The sequence below is a fragment of the Microtus pennsylvanicus genome, chromosome 13 (genome assembly GCF_037038515.1).
Source record: "Microtus pennsylvanicus isolate mMicPen1 chromosome 13, mMicPen1.hap1, whole genome shotgun sequence".
NCBI classification, from domain to species: domain Eukaryota; kingdom Metazoa; phylum Chordata; class Mammalia; order Rodentia; family Cricetidae; genus Microtus; species Microtus pennsylvanicus.
This window is the reverse complement of record NC_134591.1, coordinates 78568220-78590767: the sequence shown is the minus strand read 5'-3', so window position 1 is coordinate 78590767 and position 22548 is coordinate 78568220. Positions and strand designations below refer to the sequence as shown.

The window sequence follows — 22548 nt, the reverse complement described above, 5'->3', positions numbered from 1 at the left end:
GTCCGTTTCTGTCCATCACTCCAGGTTGCTACACCTCCAAAGCTGAGGGAGCTAGCTCGGCCTCTTCCCTTTGCAGACAGTGAAAAGCCAGGTCGTTCTAGAACTCCTAAAGATTTCTTCCTGAATCATTAAACGACATCAAACATTTGCTCAAGTACAGTGTTATCTACATGGCTTAACAATTTTAAAAATTAAAAACAAATCAGGCAGTGGTTGGCGCACACCTTTTATCCTAGCACTTGGGAGGTAGGGAAGCAGAGGCATGTGGATCTCAGTGAGTTCGAGGCCAGCCTGGTCTACAAAGCGAGTTCCAGACAACCAGGGTGGTTACACAGAAAATCTTGAAAAAACAAAACAAACAAATAAATAAACAACAAAACAAAACATGTCCACTGTCATTGTAAGAATGTCCAGTATGTAAGATTTGAACCTGTAATGGAGGTCAACCAATGTATGTGGGGTATCCAATGTCTTTTATCTCGTTATATAGGAAGGAAAGCAAGTGTGTATCCTGCCTGGGTTTGCACGAAGTCCTGAGAGGTGCCAAATGAACTGGCCCTTCCCTGTAGGCAGTAGGGATGGGACCAGGTGAGGATGAGTCTCCCTCCTTTCAGCTGCTAAAGATATTCATTAAAAACTTAGGAGGGGCAGGTGAGGGGGCTCAGCAGGTAAAGAGGTGCTTGCCGCACACTTGATCCATCCCTGGGCCCAGATGCTAAGGAAAGAACGGACTCCAGCAAGCAGTCTCTGACCCTCCGAGTGCACGGACTCCAGCAAGCAGTCTCTGACCCTCCGAGTGCACGGACTCCAGCAAGCAGTCTCCGCTGACCCTCCGAGTGCACGGACTCCAGCAAGCTGTCTCCTCTGACCCTCCGAGTGCACGGACTCCAGCAAGCAGTCTCCGCTGACCCTCCGAGTGCACGGACTCCAGCAAGCAGTCTCCGCTGACCCTCTGAGTGCACGGACTCCAGCAAGCAGTTTTCTCTGACCCTTCGAGTGCACGGACTCCAGCAAGCAGTTTTCTCTGACCCTTCGAGTGCATTCTCTGGTACAGTTTGAGATGCACAGACAAGAAATAAATGTAAATAAAAAAGTAAAAACCCAGAATAAAATTACATAATCTAACCCATTTAAAATGCATTGGAGATGTCAGCCTTGCTCTACCAAGGCTGCAGCAGGGCTTTTGTTTGTGTGAGTGTGGTGCCCATGGAGGTCAGAATAGAGGGCACTGGATTCCCCCGGAACTGGAGTTACAGGCATTTATGAGTCTCCCCATGTGCGTGCGGGAAATGAACCTGGGTCCTCTGCAAAAACGGCCTTGAGCTGCCTGAAGTTAGGAATGTTGTCTTTATCAGTACTAGTCAGCCCTTTGTGTTGGCCAGAGCATCTTCTTCGATGGGCAGATGAAAAAAAACCATGGCTACACAATTCAGGTTCTCTAATGAGCAGGGCTGGTAAAAAATCAATCTCACTATATTTGTTGAAAGTGGATTTATTAGAATGTATCACAAGCTGCCTCTCCAGCTCCAGAAGTGCAGTGAAAAACCAAAACTCTTGTGATCCCATGGACAGGGTGAGCAGGCCTGGGGGAGCAGGACAGGCCTGGTGTGACCTGGATCGGAATATTAGCAGGTCAGAGGCGAAAAGAGGGGGGTGTCACAGTAAGGGGCAAGAAGGGAAACAGCTGGGCTGCGGTGACACAGGCCTTTATCCTGCCATTCGGGATGCAGAGGCAGGTAGATCTCTGTGAGGCCAGCCTGGTCTACAAGAGCTAGTTCCAGGACAGGCTCCAAAGCTACAGAGAAACCCTGTCTTGAAACCCCCCCCCCCAAAAAAAAAAAACAACAAAAAAAACCAAACCAAAGATGACCTTGAGCTTTGGCCCCCGTCTTGCAAGTACTAGGATTACAAACAAGTGTGGGCAACCACGCCGGGCTTTTATTTTCTCTTCTCTTTTTTCTGCATGGGGCGGGGGGGGGGGAACGGTCACGCTCTAGCTGAGCGTGGCCTCGAACTCGCGGCCATTCTCACGCCTTGGCGTCTAAAGGTCGCGGTGGCAACGCAGTCCATACCACCCCCCCCATCTCGCCGGGATGGGCCCGACCGGATGTGACGTACCCCTAGGCGGAAGCGAGCAAACTGTGCGCAGCCTCAGCGCGGGCGGCGCGCATGCGTGCTGGCGGTCTGCATTGCGAGTCTGTCTGTGTGACTGGGCCGGGCGTGGGTTTGCTGCGTGACTGACCGAGGCTTCGCGTGGGTGGAGGAGGCGCGGGTGCAGGTCAGCGCCCGGGAACAGAGAGGCCGGCTTGTCCGCGCGCTGCCCGGGGAGGGTCCCCGCCGGGCGGGCTGGGGGCGGCGGCCGCGGTGCATGCCGGGCCAGAGCTCTGCACAGGGTTGTGGCTTTGACTTAAAGTTCTGGTGCACGGCACGCGTGCAGGGAAAACACACGAAAAGGGCTCCGCAGAGGCGTCTAGCTGCGGCTGTCCACAGGGTTGACTCCGTCTCCATCATTAACAGTGTGGTCAGATTGATCTCCCCAACCTGGTCCCGAGTTTTTAGTACCGCTTATTGGAACAATAACAACAAAAACCCCCAAAAATGTACAAGTTTCCAGACTGTGTATTCATTTCTGTGACCCGTGAAATTTAGTTTTTTTTTCTTTTTTGAATCAGTTCTTCAGGGCCCATTATGTGACCTGCCTTTGTAAGAAATTGGACTTAAAAAAGCACTGTAAAGGAAAATCCAAACACTACTAACATATGTTAGCCATCCCTGCTTTCTGTTTTTAAAATTTTTTTTGGTGTGTGTTTTTCCCGCGTGCATATACGTGCAGTGCCCGCAGAAGCCGGAAGAGGGCGACGGATCCCCTAGAACTGGCGTTAGGGACGGTTGTGAGCTGTCACGGTGCTAGGAACTAAACCTTGGTCCATCCCTGTTTTCACCCAGAATTAGCGATTGAACGTCTACCATGTAAAGCAGTGTTGACCTAAACTGCTTGCTTTCGTTTGTCCCGGCCTGTTCCCAGGAAGCTGTTCACACTGCTTGAACAATGGCTATTACATTGGCAACTTTTTAAACAATTTTTTTTTCTTTTTTAAGTCTTTAAGAATTAGAAATGGCTTCCAAAAGAGCTCTGGTCATCCTGGCCAAAGGCGCGGAGGAGATGGAGACAGTGATTCCCGTGGATGTCATGCGCCGAGCTGGGGTGAGTCTCCCTTATGCGCTAGCCTGTCATTTTTACTTGTTTACTGTGCTCGAGCCTGCGTCCTGGGGCCCTGGGGTGCAGATGTGGAGGACTGAGGGTGAATTGTGTGAGCTGGCTCTCTGTCCACCATGGGTCCAGGGGATAAAGCTAAGGTCTCCTCAGGCTGGGAGGCCAGTGCCTCTTTTGCCAGCCCTACTTTGTGAACTATTTCAAGTACAAAGCTACAGTGATTACATAGTAAAACATTAGTTTGTTCTCTGCTCACTCTATTTTTGGTTTTTGAGCTAGAGGCTCACCCTCTCGACCAGGCTGGCCTGGAACTTACCACGTAACTCCTCAGCATCCAAGTGAGGCGACTGTGTTTCACTGTGTTTCACCAAAACTTGTAGCACTTTGTCTTATTTCTTTCAGAGCCTTTTTAAAATTTGCTGATTGATTTATTTGAAGGGACAGGTGTGTGTGTGTCCCAGCTAGCCCTGCACCCCTGGGCTCAGGCTCCTGCTGCAGCCACCTGTGTAGTTGTGCTGGCTGCCATGTGCCAGCACCCTGGCCTGGACACTTTTTGTGTGTTTGTTTGTTTTAAAGCAAATGCTTTGAAATTTGGGTTTTTTCTGAGTCCCCTTTGTAAGTTTCCTCAGTCCCGTGCCCTCTCCTCCTTCCCCAGACATGACTGTTCTCAGGCCGAAGTGTGCTTCCTTCCTGTGTTTGCATGCAGCTTGTCACTTCTGTAACATGGTAAAGGGCTGCCCTCATGTTGGCCAGGCTCACAAACCTGACAACAGTGCTGACTCTGCCTCTTCTCACAAGAGCCAAGTGCAGACACTCGGCTGTGCTGATTTACTGTGTGAGCAGAGCTCAGCCCCGCACACACTGTGTGAGCAGAGCTCAGCCCCGGGTGTGTGTTTACACTCAGGTCTGCACACACTGTGAGCAGAGCTCAGCCCCGGGTGTGTGTTTACACTCAGGTCTGCACACACTGTGAGCAGAGCTCAGCCCCGCACACACTGTGTGAGCAGAGCTCAGCCCCGCACACACTGTGAGCAGAGCTCAGCCCCAGGCGTGTGTTTACAGTCAGCTCTGCACACTGGAAGGCCAGCGTCCTCTTTGCATGCTGCTGCACAGTGCTCTACAGTGTGGAATACCACCGCCTCCTCACTCCAGTTACAGCTGTGCTGCTGGATATTTGAGATTTTCAACTTTTTTCTGTGTGTGAATGTTTGCCTGCATGTAAGTCTGCACTGCATGTGTGCTTGGTACCCGAAGAAGCCAGAAATTGTGCCTGATGCCCTAGAACTAGAATTATAGGTGGTTGTGAGCTGCCATGTGGGTGCTGGGAACCAAATCCAGGTGCTCTTAACCGCTGAGCCATCTCTCCAGCCTCTGCAATAAGCAAGCGTGATGACGGCTTTTGAGGCTCGGCACCTAAACATGGGATTGCTGGACCAGGACTGTTGTGGTCAGTGTTGCTAAATTTTGCAAGCTCGTCTTCAGTGAGCTGACCTGTGACCTCCCAGCACTGTAGGAAACGTCCGTGTTTTGGGTACTAGCTCCTGGTAATGTCCCCTAATGAGTGTTCTGGAGGATAAAGTATTGTTTATTTGTTTGGTTTTCATTTCTACTTTTGGAAAAGATCGTGAGATTTAAATGACAACGGTAGCTTAGCAAGATGGGTTATTAATAGGGTGACCCTGTAATTCATCTCCCAAACTCAACATGTGTGGGGTAAAGCGTGTCCTAGCCAGTCAGAACTGGGGCAGCGGCTCAGCTACAAGTTAGGACTGTCTCAGGCAAAATAGAAGAGACCGGTATTAAATATATTTGGTCATTGCCTCGACTTGGCTTTTTGGTATTCCCTGACTAGTTACTTAGAACCACGGAATGGGTATAAGTGTTGCCTGTGTCTGTGTATCTTCATGGTCTTGAGCATCTGTTCTTTTCCTAGATTAAAGTCACCGTTGCAGGCTTGGCTGGGAAAGACCCGGTGCAGTGTAGCCGTGATGTAATGATTTGTCCTGATGCCAGTCTTGAAGATGCAAAAAAGCAGGTTTGTTTTGTACATGTGGACTGTTCCTTCTCTGGGGGTTTATTACTTTTTTTTTTTTTTTGAAATGGCTTTTGGTTGTATCTATGACTGTAGTTAGAGCAGACGTAATTCAAGAAAATGATTCTGGCTGGTGGCGGTGGTGGCACACACCCTTAATCCCAGCACTCGGGAGGCAGAGGCAGGCAGAAATGTGAGTTTGAGGCCAGCCTGGTCTGTAGAGCAAGTTCCAGGACAGCCAGGCTACATAGAGAAACCCTGTCTCGACAAACAGAAAGAATTAAAGAAAATGATTGTACCTGGATGAGAATGGCTGGATCCTGTGTCCGATAAGTGGGTGGTGTGGGTGGGGGAGCAGGAGGGAGCAGGGGAGTGGCGGCTGAGTGGGAGCATTGTTCTTCCTTGGTATTTTCTCCCAGAGGCCTCCTTGCCTTGTAAGTAGCCTACCGTATTTTCCATTTTCTTTTCTCAGTACTGGTAGTTGAACCCCGGGCCTTCCATGTCAGGCGAGCTGTCTGCCACTGACTTCTGTCCTCCTAGCCTCTCCCCCTTGTTAAAGGTTTGTTTTGAGACAGGGTTTTGGAAGTGGCACTGGTGGTGGCCCAGGTGGCCTGACTGTGACCTCTGTCGTCTGGGTCATGGGCCCGGTTCCTGTCCTTTTCTTCCTGTTCGAATGACCTGTGTGGAGGGATGCACACTTGAGTAGTTGGGTTGAGGGTGAGGTGAGAGCGCTCCTTAAACTGTTGCCTTCTCTGTTTTTACGGTGATGGGGGACTATTGGTTATCACTTTCCTCATCAGCGTGCCTGCCCATTGACCCTCAGCTACTACCAGAGGTCAGAGGTCATGACTCAGGGTGATAAGAGATGGGCTGTGCCCTGGTGAGCAGAGACGTGGCAGCAAAGGCGGGAAAGGCATGAGTGTAATTCCCCACGCTGTCCCCAGTGGAGGGCCGTGCATTCCTCTTTAAGAAGTTTCAGTATTTCCAGGCTGGAGAGATGGCTCAAGGGTTAAGAGCACTGGCTATTCTTCCAGAGGTCCTGGGTTCAATTCCCAGCAACCACATGGTGGCTCACAACTGTCTATAATGGGATCAGATTCCTTCTAGTGTGCACGAAGACAGAGCACTCATACATAAAATACATGAATAAATAAATCTTTACAAAAAGAGAGACTATTTATGTGTGAGTGTGTGTCTGTCTGTGTTAGTACCCACAGAGATCAGAAAAGGGTGCTGGGTCCCCTGGAGCTGGAGTTATATGGAGTTGTGAGCCACCATGTGGGTGCTGGAACCCGAACTGCAGCCCTCCAGGAGCAACAGGGGTTCTTAACTGCTGAGCCATTTCTCCAGCCCTCATAGCTGCGTTTTATTTGTTTGATATCTGGTGATTTTTGTTGTTTTGAGACAGGGTCTTATGTATACCTGCTGGCCTCAAACTTAGTGTGTAGCGGAGGGCACCCTTGAACCCTGATCTTCCTGCTCTGCTTCCTCCTTCTGATGGCACCACTATGCCTTATTATTTTTAGTGTTGAAGAATCAAACCCAGGGTCTCACTTGTGCTAAGAGTATGCTCAAGCTCTGTCTAGAGCTGCTTGTGTGCATAGCCCCACCCCTGAGGCGCACGCGCTGTTCTGTGCAGATAGTGCATCCTCAGATACGAAGCTGCTCCTGGGCTCGCATTAACACAGTAGAAGTAAAACATTTCCTTTTGTTTCCCAATTCACAGGGACCGTACGATGTGGTGGTTCTTCCAGGAGGCAATCTGGGTGCACAGAATTTATCTGAGGTAAACTGCTTGGTCATGCCTCAGTGAGGGGCTTACTGGAAAGTCTTGCATCTTCTACTCTATTCTGTCGTGTTTGATCTGGTGTGCCTCAGGATGGTGCTAGCAGAAGCAGCCAAGGTTAGCCGAGGTTAGCCGAGTGGCGTCTAACATTGCAGAGCGCGGTTCTAGGAATATTTACTGCAGATGCAGGAGAAACAGTCAAGGTTAGCCGAGGTTAGTTGAGTGGCGTCTAACATTGCAAAGTGCCGTTCTAGGAACATTTACTGCAGATGCAGGAGAAACAGCCGAGGTTAGCCGAGTGGCGTCTAACATTGCAGAGCGTCGTTCTAGGAACATTTACTGCAGACTCAGTAGAAACAGCCGAGGTTAGCCAAGGTTAGCCGAGTGGCGTCTAACATTGTAGAGCGCAGTTCTAGGAACATTTACTGTAGACGCAGGAGAAGCAGCGGAGGTTAGCCGAGTGGTGTCTAACATTGCAAAGCACGGTTCTAGGAACATTTACTGTAGACGCAGGAGAAGCAGCGGAGGTTAGCCCAGTGGTGTCTCACATTGCAGAGCGTGGGTCTAGGAACATTTACTGCTGAGTAAGCTGAAATGGGGCGGCTGCTGCAGATAGGCTCAGTGCATGTAGACTAGTGTGAGCTGCAAATGTCCAGCTGCTGCTGCAGCAAAACGGGTTCAACCTAGAAAGTGTTGCCTGCTTGTCCTTGGGTCAGGGGCTGCTGTGGGGCCGGAGGTGGCCTCTGTGCTTCCTCTCAAGCCCTGTGTCAAGAGTCCCATGGGAAGGCAGCACAGGACAGGGTTCAGTGCCCTGGTGACATTGCTTTCCTTGCTCATCTTTATTGAGGTGGCCTTTCTCTGGGGGGAGTGCTGTTGCCCAGGCTTGGGAACACAGGCACGTGGGGAACCTGTCACTGCCGTGTTAATGATTGGAGCCCTTTCTGGAAAGCTGCTGGAAGGAAGCTAAGCCGAGAATGACTCTCCCAGCTCTTGCAGGAGGCTCTGTGGCTCAGTGGTGACCGAGTGCTTGTGTTCTCTCTAGTCGCCTGTGGTGAAGGAGATTCTGAAGGAGCAGGAGAGCAGGAAGGGGCTCATAGCTGCCATCTGTGCAGGTGAGTGCGTGCGGGTGTGGAGAGGGAGCTCCGAGGGGAAGCCTGACCGCACACAGCTGGCCTTCAGTGCCGCAACGTCACAACATTGCAGCTGAGCAAGATTGTTTCTGTCTCTCTGTGCTCTGGGCCTCTGTTCTGAGAAACTCACCGTTTTCCCTGTTTGCTGACCTGGAGGACAAGACCTCTGGAATCCAGCAAACCGCTTGTTCCAGCAGAGCCTGTGTCAGCAATTCGGCTTGCCAGGAGAGTCAGCACGAATCTGCGTGGCCTGAACACCACGGCTTCGGCGGGGCTCTCCTGCCTCCGGCTTGCTGAGTCTTCGCTTGAGTGCTCTTGAACACCCGTGGCTTCAAATAAGGTCTTCTTGGGTTTCAGACGTGTCCTGAGCCATGAACCGTAATCGCTTGCTTTTCTGAAAACCCGTTCCTGCTGCCCGAATATCAGATGATGTTCTGGCCTCTGGGTCAGTGCGACTTTGCCAGTGTCTGCCTGTTGGGTGCCTTTCCAGAACAAGTGAACCCGTGACTAAAGGGTGGATGGTTTTGTTTGGGGACAGAGTCGATCGTGCAGGAGCCTCTGCACCTGTCCTGTCCACTTCTTACTGGAATGACATCAGCCTGTCGAGGCCATCCTTCAGGCAAGGCAGCATGCTGTAGTCTCCTGTTGTAAGTTTTCCCAGTTCTGGGCTGGCCGTGGAGACCGTGCCTGTAATCCTAGCACAGGGGATCTAGAAGTAGGTTCATGAGTTCAAGACCACCCTGAGCTACATAGTGGAGCCTCTCTTCAAAGAAGAAAAGAAAGGGGGAAGCATAATTGGGGGACGTTCTAAATGTTCCCACTTTGGGGCCAGTAGAGTAGCTCAGGTGTAGACTGTGTGCCTCACATGTGTGGGGCTCTGGGTTCCATTCCCAGCACCAAAGACAGACAGGCAGAACCATTCTTAATCTCTGATGTGACGCAGCAATGGGCGTCATCTGTGTAGAAGTTCAGAGGCCCCTACACTGTGTGCTCGAGCCATTACAGAGCCAGTGGGAGCTCTTAGGCACTGCCCTGGGCACCTTGTCCTGGCTCCTACGCTCTGATTCCCTGCCGTGCTGAGGCCCAGGGGTGTTGTTGGTTGATGGTCCTGCGATCCCTGCAGCCTTGACCTGTCTTGGCAGGGAGTCACAGGTGGGCTGGTGTTCTTCACTGATCTGCGACATTGGCCTCCTTAGGGTTTCCCTGGCTTTGTTCCCTCCGATGTGACTGAAGCTAAAGTGTGGTGTCATCTTGTTTTTCTGTGTCACTGAGTAGAACATGATCAGCCTTAGCTGGGTCACCGCTTGTGCTGAGGCAAGCTGAACGAGGCCTTCCTGTGGACCAGCTTGTTACTGAAAAGGAAACAGTGCTAGCAGTGTGCTCACCGCATTGGCTGTCCTGGGTCACAGCCTGAATAGTGAGCAGAGAGAACAGGAGTAGCTCGGCCAGGGAATGAAGCAGAGGTCAGGCCGTCTGGTGCTTCGCTCAGGAATCGGTACCGTGTTTGAGCTCCACAAACACAGTTGTTTTGTTAGCTTTGCCCTTGATGATGCTGAGTAAAAGAAGAAGTCACCGGCAGGGAGGCTTTCCTGGAAGGAAAACAGGAGCTTTTCTTTGAGTAAGGGAGAAAAGGAAGCTTGCAGGTGGAGGAGTCCTGTCAGTGTAAGAATAGTTCAGGGTACCCTGGGAGCTCCCGCCGGCTGGCTGTTCTTCTTCCAGTGTCCACCAGGTGGCGCTATAGGAAGAGGCATTCCCAGAGCTAACTTTATCAGTCTCGGATAATGGCAGTAGCAATAAGTCTGTCTTGTCTTAATTTTCAAATTCCCCCGCACCCCCCCCCCCAGAAATCAGTAGTTAGGAGCTTACCATGATGAAGGCATGCCCTGAATCCTGGCCCTGCTGCATGAAGCAACAGTGTCACTACCACCAGGGGAGCAGCCTTGAGACACAGCCTGAGACCTGACTGGTCTAGCCATGCTCTTCCCTCAAGGCCAGCGGCTGAAGCTTGCTGCCAAGTGGAGGGTGACGTAGGATTCTCCGTTCAGGTCTTAGCTAGTAAGGATCTGAGAGGTACACATGAATCCCCTCACATAAAAGTGGATGGTAACTGGACATGGCGGGGGCACACCGTTAGTCCCGGATCCTCGGAAGCAGAGGCAGGCAGATCTCTGAGTTTTGAGTTTGAGCCAGCCTGGTCTACATGAGTGGTAATTATTCCACTTTTCTAGACTTTGGAAATTTTCTGTCCTCCACAGCTGTCTTGTGTAGAGAAGACATGAGGTGGAGAAGGGCGTGTGTGTGATGCTCAGACTCAAGAGCTTACTCTGGGCTTGGTCTGATTCTGAGGCCTGGACGGTGGCTCTTTGTGCCGGTTCCTGCTGTGGCAACTGTGGTGCTTGGCTGTGGGTCTAGAGCTCTTGTTCTGCAGGAGTCAGGGCTGAGGGAGCGGGAGAGTCAGTCAGCGGCCGAGTAAGAGCTCGCTGACTGGTGAGGTTAGGTGTTGATTTTGTCTTCCTATGATGAGGCTTAAAGGGGACAGACAGAAAAAACTTTAGGTTTTAAGAGGGTGGTGGCAGGCGAGGGTCGTTTTTCAGTCTCTGTTGCAGACTCTTAGTGTCTGCTGTGAGCATCAGTGAAACTGGCCGTTTTCAGTGAGTACTCGGGGCTCATGGTAAGAGGCGGGGCCTCCCTCAGGTATCATGGACCGACAGTGTGCGTGGTTTCCACATCAGTGGTTTCAGAAGGACCCCGTCTCAGATGTCAGTCCAGGAATCTCCTGCAGAGTACATGTTGGCCTCCATCTTGGCCCTGCCTGCTGGTGCGTGTCTGGTTGAGTGCAGAAGAGCAGCTGTGAAACAGCAGCAAGTGTGCATGTTTTCATGCATGTCTCTGCCACAAAACTAACTCTTTCCTTCAGAAGGACAGACAGCAGTCAACAGACAGGCATGGTGGCCCACGACCACATGCACCTCCAGTTCCAGGGGAGCCAACCGTGCATGACATACTGCAGGCAAAACACCATGCATGTAAAGATTGCAGAGGAAAAAAGGAGGACGGCAAGAGTTTCTTCAGCAGGGCAGCCCCTCTCCTCTGCACTCGGGAACATTGATCCCTGCTCCTGGGGGTCGTTTGTCTCTGCTCTGCCACACTGAGGGACGTTTTACAGATGTTGAGGCATTCGGAAGTTGTGCACCTTGGCAGATGTGCTGAGCACAGGCTCACCACAGCCACGCCCTCGCCTGTATGTTTGAACAGTGTTGTTCAGAGTCATAACTCTATAGTCCTGATTGGCCTGGGACTCACAGATCCTCCTGCCTCTGCTTCCCGAGCCCTGGGATTCAGTGTGTGTGCCACCATGCCCAGCAGTGTTGCGGGTTTAAAGCCCGGGTTTTCTGTTTGCACACTCATCTTCTTTTTGTCTTCTAGGTCCTACAGCTCTGCTGGCTCATGAAATTGGTTTTGGAAGCAAGGTCACAACACACCCAGGGGCTAAGGACAAAATGCTGAACGGAAGTAAGTGTGCCCCTACTTCCCTCGGGAAGATCTTCGAGACCTATCTGGGGGAGAGCGCTGTGACGCCCAGCTGCTCAGGAGCTCCCTGCCTATGCGCTGCTTTCCCTTCCCTTGGTGTGCTTCTCGGCTGGGGCAGGGCGCGTGCCAGTCTGTGTGGAGGCACCAGATCCCTGACTGTCAAATGGGAAGGAGTTTGAAATGCCAGTTTAATTTTTATTTTTACTGAATGTCTTAACAGCCACCCAAGGGTGTTGTAGGTAAGCCGCTTGTTGCTTCCTGGCTGCTCAGCCCAAAATAACCACACAGAAACTGTATTAATTAAATCACTGTTTGGCCCATTTGCTCTAGCTTCTTAGTGGCTAACTCTTACATATTAATTTAACCCATCTCCATTAATCTGTGCACCGCCATGAGGTCATGGCCTTCCAGCAAAGTTTCAGCACATCTGTCTCTGTCAGGATACATGGCATCTCTCTGACTCCACCTCTTTTCTCCCAGCATTCAGCTTAGCCCCACCCCAGCTCTGTTCCCCTATAGCAGAGCTATAGGCCCCAAACAGTTTCTTTATTAACCAATGATATTCACAGCATCCAGAGGGGAATCCCACATCACAAGGGTAGAATTTAAACCCTGATGATAGTTTCAACAAATGTCCTTTTACCGCAGTGCAACAGACCCTCAGGGGACGTCCTAGGTGGCAGACTAGCTTCTTTGGTGACATGTTTCTTTATTTAATTCTTGTTTTGTTTTTCAAGAGAGGGTTTCTCTGTGTACCCTGGCTGTCCTGGAACTCACTCTGTAGACCAGGCTGGCTTCAAACTCACAGAGATCCACCTGCCTCTGCCTCCGGAGTGCTGGGATTAAAGATGTGAGCCACCATACCTGGCTGAATTTTATTAAATTTATAAAAGCAATTTTTCTTCATGAGGAAGCTTGCAGACAGGCGGGTGAAGTGAGGTTAGCTCCTCCCCCTCCACTGTTTGGACAGCTCAGCTGTCTCATGAGCTCTGGGTCTGCCCTCTATCTTTTTAGTTATCTTTTTAGTATTCTTACTCAGGTGAGGTCCTAATAGACCCTTCTGCTGCCTGCTTTGGGTTTGAGATGGGGTTTCACTATGTTGCATAGAAAGACTTTGGGCTCACACCATCCTCCTGCCTCACCTCAAGTAGCTGGAGGGCAGTGTGTGCCCTTGTCAGGCAGCACTTGCTTCTCCTCTTAGCCTTGCCTTCTCCGTAGTCATCTTGCCCAGATTGGCACTGGGATTTGCTGTGTCTTGTTTCTTTGGCTCATGGGTCTTGATTGGTTTCTGCTTCTTTGCCTGTGTGAACCATGCTGTCGAGAAATTTTTTTTGTTTGTTTTTTTGAGACATGGTTTCTCTGTGTAACAGCACTGACTGTCCTGAAACTCATTCTGTAGACCAGGCTGGCCTCAAACTCACAGGAATCCACCTGCCTCTGCCTCCCGAGTGCTGGATTTAAAGGCTGCAGCAACCCCTGGCCAGGCTTCCTCTCTAAAATGACTGTAGTTCTCGTCGAGGTGACATAAACACTGACTAGCGCAACTCTCCCCTTGTCAGCTTGACATCGACACACACAGGTTATTAAGCCGTAACCTTCCCTGCCTGTCCCCAGATCTCATATTAATGCCAGCATCACAATGGGTGTCATTCCAAGCTGATTGGTTTTGATTTGCTGAGACCGGGTTTCTCTGTAGATCAGGCCACCTCTGCCTTCCAGGTGCTGGGATCAAAGGCAAGTGCCTGGCACGTTCCAATTCTAGTCCCGCAGCTGGGCCCGCCCGCGTCAATCATCATTCAAGATGTTCCGCAGCTGTAGCACTCAACCTGTCGGTCGAGACCTAAGACCATCGGCAGGTGCAGATATTTACATTATAATTCACAATAGTAGCAGAATTACAGTTATGAAGTAGGAACAAAAACGTTATGGTTGGGGTCAGCACAACATGAGGAACTGTATTAAAGGGTCTCAGCGTTAGGAAGGTCGAGAGCCGCTGCTCTACAGCCTTGCCTACAGGCCAGTCTAATGGAGGCATTTTCTCAGTTGAGAGCTGCTCTTCCCGAACGTCTCTAGCCGGTGTCCAGTTGACATAAAATAGACAGAGGGTTGCTCTTGGGCCGCACTTCCGGATGCTCTAGTGTGTTGCCAAGTGCTGCTGTGTTTCCCTCAGTTATCAGGAGACTGTCAGGAGAACTGCGTGGTAGTCGCTGTGGCTCCTGGTGTTGTAAATACGGGAGCTGGGTTTGTGTGGAGCTGATGAAATGAGGTCAGCGCGGAAGAACGGTGGGGGCTGAGCCTGGGCGGTGTGTGGCCGGCACACTGTGTTTGGGGACAGTGCAGGAAGGGCTGTCCCACGTCTTGTGTGTTTTCTTCTGCTGCTGAAAGACAGGCTGAGAACTCATCGTAGGGTCCCTGAATTTACACAGTGCCACAGCTTCCCTGGGGCCTGCAGTTCCATGGCAGGCCAGGTAGCATCCTGCTGCCCAGGCCGGAACACCGAGGCTCAAAGGCCAGGTGACCCCTTCGTCCCCTCCCCTCCCCATCTCTATCCTTCCTTCCTCTCCCCTTTCTGTAGTGCAAGGCTCCCCTGCCCATTGTCATTGCTAAGCATGCAGTCAGTAAGTCCTGTTTTAGGACACTGACCCTTGTGACCCCTGAAATCATTCTGGAAGGGCTGCAGCCGTCCTGCACCTGACTGTTCTGGGCATTTGACAGACCTGTGAGTCCTGGACCCCAGAGCCACTCTGCCCAGGGCTGGCTGCTTTTTCTTAGAGGAGCAGCTAACCAGGATCGGGGATCTCTGGCCTTCAGGTCTCTATGATAACTGCCCCACACTGGTGTTCCCCAGTGTGAGCGACTTTCTGCTTGTCTTCATGTTTATACACACAGACGGCAGCCTTTGGTCTCTGCCTCATGTTCTGCCTCTCCACTTGCCTTCTCTCTGAAGAGATTTCTTAAAGTCTGCAAATTTACCCTAAACTCACAAGTCCCAGCTGGCCTCATTTTCCGGGCTCCGCAGCAGCCGGGGCTGCAGCGGTACACTTTTTGAGGCTGTTCCTCACTGTGGCCACTAGATGGGGGCCGTTGACAAGTACCAACCCTGGCTGAGCCCTTTAAAGTGCCTCGCTAGGCAGTCCTGACATGGTGTGGCTGTCAGAGCAGGGCTGGGAAAACCGAAACTTCCCTTCAAGTGATGGTCCCTGCTTCCTTTACTGTCTGTAAATGGGAAGCTTCTGCTACGCTCCGCCTGCTTACTTAAGCGGATGGGCTGAGTTTGGAGTGGGGTAGGAAGGCACTCCTCCTGAGGGCTCTCGGTGAACCCCGAATGCCCTGAGCTCTTCATTCTAGGCAGAAACAGTAGGCATGAAGCAGTGCCCAAGCATCTCATGCTGATGCTGTGCTGGTGGTTAGCTGGGTGTGGAGGTCCAGGATCAGCGCCTGTGCGCCTGCGCAGCACTTGATCCTTCGCGGAGCCCTTGCCCTGGAGGCCTCCTGCACTCTGCTGCCTTTGAAAGTCCCCACTTCATCTCCTCCCCTAAAGGTTCTGTCCCAGACTTTCCCTTGTGCTGACACCGCAGACCCGATAGCCTAGGCACAGGGTCTCCATGGGAGCCTGAGAGTGGGGTCCTCTGCACTGTGCACGCTGGTCAGCACCGCCAGGAGCAGTGTTGATTTAGAGCCCTTCGGCGGCGGGACTGAGTCAAGGAACTTTCACCCTGGCCTGAAACCTGCGTCTGTGCTGTGTGCTCTGGTCAGAACAGAAGAGGCCCCAAGCGCTTTGAACAGCAGATGTTAAACAAAAGGACAAAGTTGCTAGCTGGTGCTGGAGGGGGTGCGGAGGTGCCGGAGGGGTGCGGAGCTGCTGTGACAGGCAGACCCCAGCTGTGGAGGTCAGCAGGCCTGCTCCAGGCCCACACTGAGTCAAGGCCCAAGGGCGGCCGGGTGATGGGAACACACCTAGGCCCACGGACGGGAAGCTCTGGGTTGTAGGTGAGGGCTAGAAGATGAGTAAGGACGGCCTGGAGGGAGCTGTGTCACGTGGAGCAGGTCCTGTTGTAGCAGAGGCAGAATGGGGAGGAGAGCTGGGGGGTCCCAGTGGGGGTACCCCACAGTGTCTTAGTTGCTGAGAGTAGCAGGTGGCACGCAGAGGAAGAGAGCCTGGCTGCTGATGTCTGCCTCCCAGCTGCAGTCTTGTGTGGTCTGAGGCCGCAGAGGACGGGGGCTCTTCCTGTGGATCAGCCAGTTTGTGTTCTCATGGCGGCCAAGGCCCTGCTTCTGTCCCAGCACCCTGGCCTGATGCTGAGTCCCTGTGGCAAAGTGGGAAGTGGGGAAGTTCATCTCTGGTTCCCCTCAGAGCTGTCTCTCCCGCTTATGCGCGTTACTGTCTTCCAGAGCTTCCTGCAGGCCTTAGGAGACAGCTGCTGCGCACGGGAGGACCAGACATGGCAGCCCCAGTGAGTGGATGGGCTAGCTAACATAACCTACAGCAACCGTGTCTGTCCCCTGTAGGTCACTACAACTACTCAGAGAGCCGCGTGGAAAGGGATGGCCTGATCCTCACCAGCCGAGGGCCGGGGACTAGCTTCGAGTTCGCACTGGCCATTGTGGAGGCGCTCAGCGGCAAGGAGGTGGCTGACCAAGTGAAGGCACCGCTTATTCTCAAAGACTAGAGCCCAAGCCCTGGACCCCAAGGTCGAGGCGGACCATTGGAAGCCAGTGCCTGTCCTCGGCCCATACTGTGTCCAGAAGCCAGTGAGCCTCTGGAACTAGCGTGTGATGTAGCCACCACATGGGGATCCCACCCCGAAGCCTAGGTCTGTACATTTCTGAATGTTCCTAGTAGAATAAACAGTTTACCGACTCCTGGCAGCTGCTTTGTGTCTGGTTTTTGTGATATTACTGGATTCATTTGCAGGTGGATGCTGTTGGTACAGCCACAGAAGGAGCCGCCGAGTCCCTTCCCCAGCTGGGAGTGATGCCCGGGTAAGCCCCATGAGGCAGGGTTTCTCCCGTCCCGGGGGCTCGTCCCTCAATGCTGTTAAGTGCCAGCAGAGGTGGGGATTCCCGGGGCTCCTGCATCCCCTCCTCTAGGGTGAGGTGAGAGTACCCATGCATTCCTAGGTATCACTCAGCTCCCACTCAGGAGGAAAACATGCTGAGGATGGGCCTCATCTGCAGTGACCACACAGCCCAGGCTAGACCAGCACAGGGCAGCTCAGTTTGGGTTCTCGAGGTCTCCTGGGGTGGCCAAGAAAAAAACCAAGAGGGCATGCTGAGAGCCACCCTGTCACTAAAGAACACACCTGCCTTTCTCGAGATGCGCTTGGACAGCTCCTGCTCTAGCAAGCAAGGCTGGAAACTGCACTGTTGCTTTGTTTCAAGACAGGGCCTCTCTGTGCAGTCCTGGCTGTCCTGGACCTAGCTCAGTAGACCAGGCTGGCCTTGAACTCCCAGGGATCCACCTGCCTCTGCCTTCCGAGCGCTGGGAGCACATGAATGTTTTGATAAACACCAGGACAGGTGACAGAGAATGCTGAGGGAGAAACAACAGGAGGTTTCGTTTACATGCCGGGGTGACTCAGGATATTAAAGACCAAACTTAAGTTAGGCTGGGTATGGCAGTCAGACACTAGTGTGAGCCTAGTACTAGGAAGGCTGAGGCAGGAGGATCACCACAAGTTCAAAGCTCTCCCTTTCCCATCAGCTCCTTGTCTACCAAAGACTAGTATATGTCAAGCCCTGTCACTGGTCCTGGGAGCCAGTCCAGGGGCCCTGTCCTTACAGAGCCTAGTTGGGGCTGGAGGGGGGCAGATGAGAGGATACGCAGGTGTGTCCTGTGGTCAAAATGAAGTTGCCTGCCTGCTAGCAAAGGCCTCTCTGATAAGGGCTCTTAGGGAGATCTGAAAAGGCAGGCCCAAAGGCCCCGAGGCAGGCGCTTGCTCTGGGTGTGGGGAAGCAGGACAGGCAAGATGAGTGCTGGAAGCTGAAGAGGCCGCAGCCAGTGGAGGAGACCCGGTTGCCAGGGTCACCACAGGCTGTCAGAGTCAGCAGGATCTGGCCGCCCATGCTGAGGCAAGCTAGTGACAGAGGAGGGTGTTCAGAGACGGGATGGGGCAGGAAGGCAGTGGGAAGCAGTGCTCACATTTTTGATTTGAACAAATAAGTAAAGAGGTAAAATCAGTGGCGCTGACTTTAGGACTCAGGAGCTGGTGAAGGAGATGGCAGGGCTGGGTGAATTGGAGTTTCAGCTTGAATTTGAGGTACCTGTATAATACACTTGATATGGCAAGGAAAACCAAAGACCAGAGGTGGTTTGTGACCAGCCTAGGTCGTATAGTTCCAGACCAGCCTGGGCTAGACCGAGACCCTTGTCTTGGGACACCTCAAACTGTTCTCTGCTATAATCACTGTTGATTGTGACCTCCACACTGCAGCGCACAACCTGGCTGTGCCCTGGAGCAGCTGCAGGCCACTGGGCAAAGCCCGCCCTGAAAGAAGGCTTTAGAGGAGGTTGTATCAGCCCGCACATCTGGAGTGAAGGTTTCTCCCTCTGAGTGTCGAGTGGGGGCTCCAGGAAGCTGTCTCATCAAGCTCTCAGGTCTGGCTAGTTGTAGCCTGTTAGCTCTGGGGATGATAAGATTCTAGCCCTTGGGCTGCTCTGCCTGCCACGCTTGTCCAGCCTGCTCCTCACTAACAGGTGGCTGGGGACCCGGAACTGGGGGTGGCTGGGGTGGGGTGGGCTGTACATATGGAAAGGTGGCCTGGGGTTAGGCATGGGGTGTAGCCAGTTAGTGGGCTGCCTCTTCCGCAGTCTGGGCTCACTCACAGTGACTTCACCTTGGTGTGTACGTGTGTATGTGATTGCCATTTCCTTTTTTTCTTTTTTGGTTTTTTTCGAGACAGGGTTTCTCTGTGGCTTTGGAGCCTGTCCTGGAACTAGCTCTGTAGACCAGGCTGGCCTCGAACTCACAGAGATCCGCCTGCCTCTGCCTCCCGAGTGTTTTTTTTAAGTCTTTTCATCTCAAAAGAGTGCTCTATAGCTACCACTGAGGGCTGCTGAGGGGCAGGGTCAACCCTCCTTTTCTGGGTACAAAGTGGTACCCCAAAGAGGACTAGGCTAACAGCACTTTTTTACCCAGCACAACAGTGGGCACTTTTGTTGGGAGTGGCCTTGGTACCTACAATTTCTTCCTCTTGTGGTTTTGTAAAGGCAGCTCACAATGCCAGTAACGGCGTAAACGAATGCAGACAGATTGTAAAAATATATATACAGCTTTAATGGAGAAATAGACTTACAGAACCACCGTTCCGCCAGATTTATAGGTAAACATTAGCCCGAGGCGAACACGCCCCCTAAGGGGCGAGACTTATCCCTACAAAAGCCCCTGCCTCAGCCTGAGTACCGGTGTGCCTCACCATGCTTGAGTTTTCTTTCCTATTTTGCACAGAATAGGTACCACACAGTTCTGCTTTTTCTCTCTGCTTTTTTCATTGACTAAGACCCAGGGAGGGAGTTGGGGGTAGGTAACTGTTAGTAGAAAGCCCACTCCCGTGCACGAAACCCAGGTTTGATTCCCACAACACAAAACATACAAGGGTGGTGTACACCCCTAACTCCAGGTGGTGCACACCCTAACTCCAGGTGGTGCACACCCTAACTCCAGGGTGGTGCACACCGCTAACTCCAGGGTGGTGCACATCGCTAACTCCAGGGAGGTGCACACCGCTAACTCCAGGGAGGTGCACACCGCTAACTCCAGGGTGGTGCACACCGCTAACTCCAGGGTGGTGCACATCGCTAACTCCAGGGTGGTGCACACCCTAACTCCAGGGTGGTGCACATCGCTAACTCCAGGGAGGTGCACACCGCTAACTCCAGGGAGGTGCACACCGCTAACTCCAGGGTGGTGCACACCGCTAACTCCAGGGAGGTGCACACCGCTAACTCCAGGGTGGTGCACATCGCTAACTCCAGGGAGGTGCACACCGCTAACTCCAGGGAGGTGCACACCGCTAACTCCAGGGTGGTGCACACCGCTAACTCCAGGGAGGTGCACACCGCTAACTCCAGGGTGGTGCACATCGCTAACTCCAGGGTGGTGCACACCGCTAACTCCAGGGTGGTGCACACCGCTAACTCCAGGTGGTGCACACCGCTAACTCCAGGGTGGTGCACACCGCTAACTCCAGGGTGGTGCACACCCTAACTCCAGGTGGTGCACACCCTAACTCCAGGGTGGTGCACACCGCTAACTCCAGGGTGGTGCACACCGCTAACTCCAGGGTGGTGCACACCGCTAACTCCAGGGTGGTGTACACCCTAACTCCAGGTGGTGCACACCCTAACTCCAGGGTGGTGCACACCGCTAACTCCAGGGTGGTGTACACACAACTCTAATTCAGGGTACCCTCTGCCCTGGTGTGTCCTCAGTGTCCGAAGCCACAGGATGCCGTGAAGCACATTTAGTGTAACCAGCTGTGTCACCCTGGAGTCTGGGCCCTCCGTCCATGTTCTACTGATGCCTCACGGAGGATCGAGGGGAATATTAACTCCTGAAGCCCGTTCTGCCAAAGCCTCTGGGTGGTTTTAGGAAGGATCTCATCTCTGCTTTGGTGAATGGGCAGCAGCTGGGCCCCAGTCCCCGAGGAGCAGGAACTGGTCGGGCTCATACAGTCTGTGGTGCAGATCAGCTCTTTCCCTTGAACTCCCGCATGGGATCAGAGGGTGAGGGCCGAGGGCAGGAGCTCACCTGGGCCCTGCAGGTACCGTTTCTGGTCTCTGGTGTGCTCTTGGCACAGAGCCCTGAAGTGTCTTGAACAAACAGTACTGACAAGAGCTTCAGCGCTGGGAAGGAAGAGTTTGGGAGCTGGCGGAAGCTTCACCATCTCCGCTGTGTTCACGAGCTCTTCTGTCAACTTGACCCAAGCTAGAGTCATTTTGGAAGAGAGGACTTCAGTTGAGAAAATGTCCCCACCAGACCGGCCTGTGCTGCATTTTCTTGATTGATGATTGATACAGGAGGACTCAGCTGGTGTGGGCGGTGCCAACCGTGGGCTGATGGTCCCGGGTGTTATAAGAAAGCAGACTGGGCAGGCCAGAAAACAGTACTCCCCCATGGCCTTTGAATCAGCTCCCGCCTCCAGCTCCCTTTCCTGCTAGAGTCCCTGCCCTGACTTCCTTCAGTGATGGACTAGGCTGTGGAACTGTGAGCTAAATAAACTCTTTCCTCAAGTTGCTTCTGATCATGGTGTTTTATCACAGCAATAGAAACCCAAGCATAAACAAATTGGTTGTAGAATATTGCTGTGACAGACCTGACTGTGTTTTGGGAAGATTGTGGAAAGATTTTGCAACTTTGGCCTGGAAGAGCCACTGAGTGCCTAGATCTCACCAGGCCATTCTGGGCAGGGGGCTTGGCGGATTAAAGGGCCCTGTCGGGAGCAGTGCAGATGACAGAGGCCTGGCTTGGGAAGTTCCAGAGGGACGTTTGAGAGTTGCTTAAGGACTATCCAGGCCATTGCATATCTTGAGTTAAGAATCTGTGGTTCTGGTCAGCTGGGGCTGAAGAATGAGCCACGATTAGCAAGATGGCAGCGTCACTGGGCGAAACACCTGGTACAGATGAGCTGGAGCCGAGGAGCTCGTGATGACTAAGCAGAGACCAGCATCGTGGGGGATCGGGAATCTGGAAGCCCTTCCTCAGGGTCAGCACACAGAAGCTGTGGTCCAGAGGGGACCAAGGCTGCAGCTCATGCTGGCAAATGGGCTTAGGAATGCGTGAAGTCGCCCAGGTGGTACTGGTTTTGAAAGCATGAAGGGCCATGGGGAGCCACAGAGGCTTGGAGCTGTGTGGCAGCACTGGAGTTCCCAAAGAGAGTCCAGGAGAGGCTGTTGGTGAAGGTGCAGTCTGGTGGTGGTAGAAGCCCCAGGACTGAAAGGATCCTAGAGAGAAGTGGAGACTTGGAAGCATGTGGTAGCATTGGAGTTCCGAAGAGAGTTTGGAGAGGCTATGGGTGAAGCTACAACCCAGTTGCAGAATTGTAGATGCCAGTACCATGGGACAATCACCAAGGACAGCAACAGCCGTGGTGTGGAGCTGGTCTGAGCTCAGGAGACAAGCTGTGTGACAAGCCCTTTGGTGTCCAGAAAATCGTGAGTACTGCGAGCCTGACATTGCATATCTGAGTGTGACTGCGCCCTGCTTCTTCCTCTCGGGGTCAGAAAATGTTTGATTTTTGCAGGAGTCCACGGTTCAGAGTTTCAGAGAGGCTATGGATATTATAGAAATACTTGAGCTTTGAGAGAGGCTTTGGATGTTTAATAAGGAGCTTGAACTTCTAAAATGTTTGAATTGGTGAATCTGGGACTTTTGAGAGTTGGTTCGTTTTATATTGTGTTACTAATAGGAGATCTCGTGGATGAAGAAGAAAGGAAAATTAAGGTTTAACCGTGACGTGTTTGTATGGCAAGTGGGCAAGAAGTCAGCCAAGCAAACCGTAGGCAGTGTTCTACTTCCTGCCTCCAGGTTCCTGCCCTGCTTGAGCTTCTGCCCTGATTCCCTTAGTGAGGGACCGTGACCTGGAAGTGTAGAGGAAATAACCCCTTTCTTCCCTTGGTCATGGTGTAACATCACAGCGATAGAGACCCTGACTGAGACAATTGCCTTTATCGCCATCCCCTGGCACCTCCCCCATTATCACCATCCACCTGGCCCCTCCTAGGTTATCGCATCTACCTACATCTCCTCTGTTATCACCATCCCCGGCACCTGCTCCATCACTGTATCACCATCTCCATTCCTGCAACTTGCAGGGCAGGGCTTCAGCTTCCCAAACACGCTCCCATCATAGGTCA

General features: G+C 52.5%; 1 protein-coding gene across 1 annotated transcript; it reads left to right on the top strand.

Moving 5' to 3' along the window:
- Positions 1–2142: 2142 nt before the first annotated feature.
- On the top strand, positions 2143–16562 carry Park7 (Parkinsonism associated deglycase). Its single transcript, XM_075945681.1, has 7 exons — positions 2143–2278; positions 3100–3205; positions 5148–5249; positions 6973–7032; positions 8075–8144; positions 11589–11675; positions 16203–16562. The coding sequence occupies exons 2-7, from the start codon at positions 3116–3118 to the stop codon at positions 16361–16363; spliced, it is 570 nt and encodes a 189-aa protein (XP_075801796.1). The 5' UTR covers positions 2143–2278; positions 3100–3115; the 3' UTR covers positions 16364–16562.
- Positions 16563–22548: the final 5986 nt, after the last annotated feature.

Coding starts and splice junctions, on each gene's coding strand:
- Park7 (XM_075945681.1), top strand. CDS start 3,116: ATGGCTTCCAAAAGAGCTCTGGTCATCCTGGCCAAAGGCGCGGAGGAG. Junction 3,206..5,147: donor ATGTCATGCGCCGAGCTGGG/GTGAGTCTCCCT, acceptor TTCTTTTCCTAG/ATTAAAGTCACCGTTGCAGG. Junction 5,250..6,972: donor TTGAAGATGCAAAAAAGCAG/GTTTGTTTTGTA, acceptor CCCAATTCACAG/GGACCGTACGATGTGGTGGT.